This window comes from Borostomias antarcticus, assembly GCF_949987555.1.
Source record: "Borostomias antarcticus genome assembly, chromosome: 1".
Taxonomy (NCBI): domain Eukaryota; kingdom Metazoa; phylum Chordata; class Actinopteri; order Stomiiformes; family Stomiidae; genus Borostomias; species Borostomias antarcticus.
Genome location: NC_140234.1, coordinates 9,368,144 through 9,370,603, shown reverse-complemented (window position 1 = coordinate 9,370,603; position 2,460 = coordinate 9,368,144). Strand labels below are relative to the sequence as shown.

General features: G+C 47.4%; 1 protein-coding gene across 1 annotated transcript; it reads right to left on the bottom strand.

Moving 5' to 3' along the window:
• Window positions 1-235: 235 nt before the first annotated feature.
• On the bottom strand, window positions 236-1,099 carry LOC311330027 (uncharacterized protein; the record flags this gene model as incomplete). Its single annotated transcript, XM_084461976.1, has 4 exons — window positions 236-361; window positions 464-558; window positions 647-806; window positions 899-1,099. 4 exons carry the CDS (start codon window positions 1,097-1,099, stop codon window positions 236-238), a joined length of 582 nt encoding a protein of 193 aa, XP_084318102.1.
• Between the last annotated feature and the right edge of the window lie 1,361 nt (window positions 1,100-2,460).

The window sequence follows — 2,460 nt, the reverse complement described above, 5'->3', positions numbered from 1 at the left end:
CGCATAGCCAGAAAAGCAAAAAAAAGCATGTACAAGCTCTGGCTAGCAACCCATTATCTGACAATTGCAAAAGTTCTAAAATCAAAAATGAAACAGTGCGCATTCTGTGGCAGGCAGACCGGGAACAGACCGTTGTATCCCACAAAAAAAAGGTTAAAATTTACAAAAACTATTTACAAAAAAGGCATCCATCCTGGCAGGCTGGAAAGGCAGGTTTAGGGAGACGGGCTGGGGGTCACCCACATCTGAATCGAGGGTCTGGGCAGAAGAGGTCATCCTCATCTGAATACTCCACTGTGGTCAGGGCTGGAGCTGCGGTCAGGGGCTGGGCTGGGGAGGTCAGCTGGGCTGGAGCAGATGCCTAAGGACATAATGAAATGGCTGTAAAAGCAAGTCGCATACGTTCATTGGAAGCGTGCCATGTCACTGGATACGAGAAAATTAACTGCCTGACATCACATACCTTTTTGCATCGAGCAGGGGCATGTTTCAGCATCTCCTGCAGCTGGGCAGACACCTCCGTCACAGTGGTGCTTGGCTTACAGGCCATAACTGCACCTTTTAACCAAAAAGGGAATGGTTTCAATGCACATGGCATGAAGCAAAGACAATGTATTATTTTGCGAAAATATGAACAATCCCTTACGTAATATGACATTGTAGAGGGTCATATTCTTCAGAGGCTTCTTCCCCCTCTTCCCATGGACGCTGTAGACACACCACACTCTGTGTATGGCAATGGCTGACAGCACCCGCCGGACCACATCTGGCAGATCTTTGCCGCCAATGGAACTCAGATATCGTGTCTGCAAAACATAAAGACAATCCTTTACTTTTACATTTCCTTAACACTTCCCTGCAAAAATAAGGAACAAAGTTCTGCCTTGAAGTTACTCACCATCTTCCTTTGATGATCCTTGTCCTTCAGCTGCTCCTCCAAGACCAGCAGCTCCTCCTCCGTTTTAGCAGGGTGCAGGTCATCCAGTACTGCTCCCCGATAGCTGTCTGCAGACTCGCCGGACAGTCTCTGCTCCAGCCTCATCATTGTCTGTGCCATCTCCCTCAGACTTTGCATGACGCTGGAGAGCTGCTGACACATCATCCTCTGGAAGTCTGGATATTAAACACAGATGTGGCTATAAGTAATTGTACGGTCCCATAATGGATATTCAGCTCAAAGTATATCCCTACATGCAGCATGAAGTAGTTCACAAAATTCTGCATACCAGCATCTGCAGAGCTTGATGGCAACACTGCTGGAGCTGTTGGTCTCACAGGCGATGGCATCAGAGAACTACCTGAAAACCAGAGGATAAAGGGATGAGCAGGAAACTATGGTGTTGGCGGCGTAGTGATTCTGGCATAAGGGGAAGAATCAACTCGACATGAGACATGTCAGACCCTGACCTGGTCTGGCCGGGGTGCTAATCGCTGATGCATGCTGCTCGTGCCTGGACGTCTGAAGGGCTGAAGGGCCTGGGCTCACAGCGCCTTGGCTCAAAGGACCCGGGCGATGAACATCTACTGCCGAGTAGTGAGATGTGAGATGAGTGAATTAGTGAACTGAGTACATGAGTCTTCAGAAAGTCCTGAGTTAATTGTAAGTGTGCAAATATGCATAGACATTTCACCAACACAAACATGCATGGATACCTGCATTGATAACTGGCAGAGCAGGCCTTCCGGCTCTGGCACCTGGCATAGCTGGTCTGGTCTGAGTTCTGCCGACCGGCTGCCTGGGCACTGGAACATATAGTAGAGGTAAATAAGCTCAGATTAGTCAACTCAAGTAGTACTCTTTCGGGACTGTTGAATGCACTTTATTATATTACCTTCCTCACTGGAGTCATAGCGTGTGTTGCACTGTCTCTTCCTTGTGTCTTGGGAGTTAATCCATTGATGACTGCTGCTCAAACACCTGGCTACTTCATAATGCTCTGTGTGTTCCTCAGCAGACATAGGTTGTCATGGCTCCTCTTGATGTGCTTGTGGAGGTAGATCTGGGAGGTATAGGAGAATGGGCACTCAGAGCAGGAGAACACCCAAGTCTTGCAAAACTCTAACATCACAGCTAGGAGAGCGAATGAGAGAGACCATTAAAAAGGATTCTCTCACCTGTAGTAAGATAAGTTCAAATATAGAGTGATTATACGTCATTGTAAATGAGAGATTACTCTCAATTGATTCACAAGGTTAAATAAAGATTGAATGAATATGTAGCTAGTGGGGGGTTACAACCACACAACTGTGGAGAGAGAATGAGACACTTGGTTCCCTCCTCTACTGGTGTTCATGGCCATGGCCACACACCTGGAATACTCCAACCCTGATTTAAAGGCATAAAAGTGGGGAACACATTCTTGAGACGGTTCCTAAAACTGGAGGGGGAAAAAACGGGAAAATGATCTTCCCTCTCCTCATCACTCACTTCTGCATGGGGCTGAGCTCTACCCTGTCAGC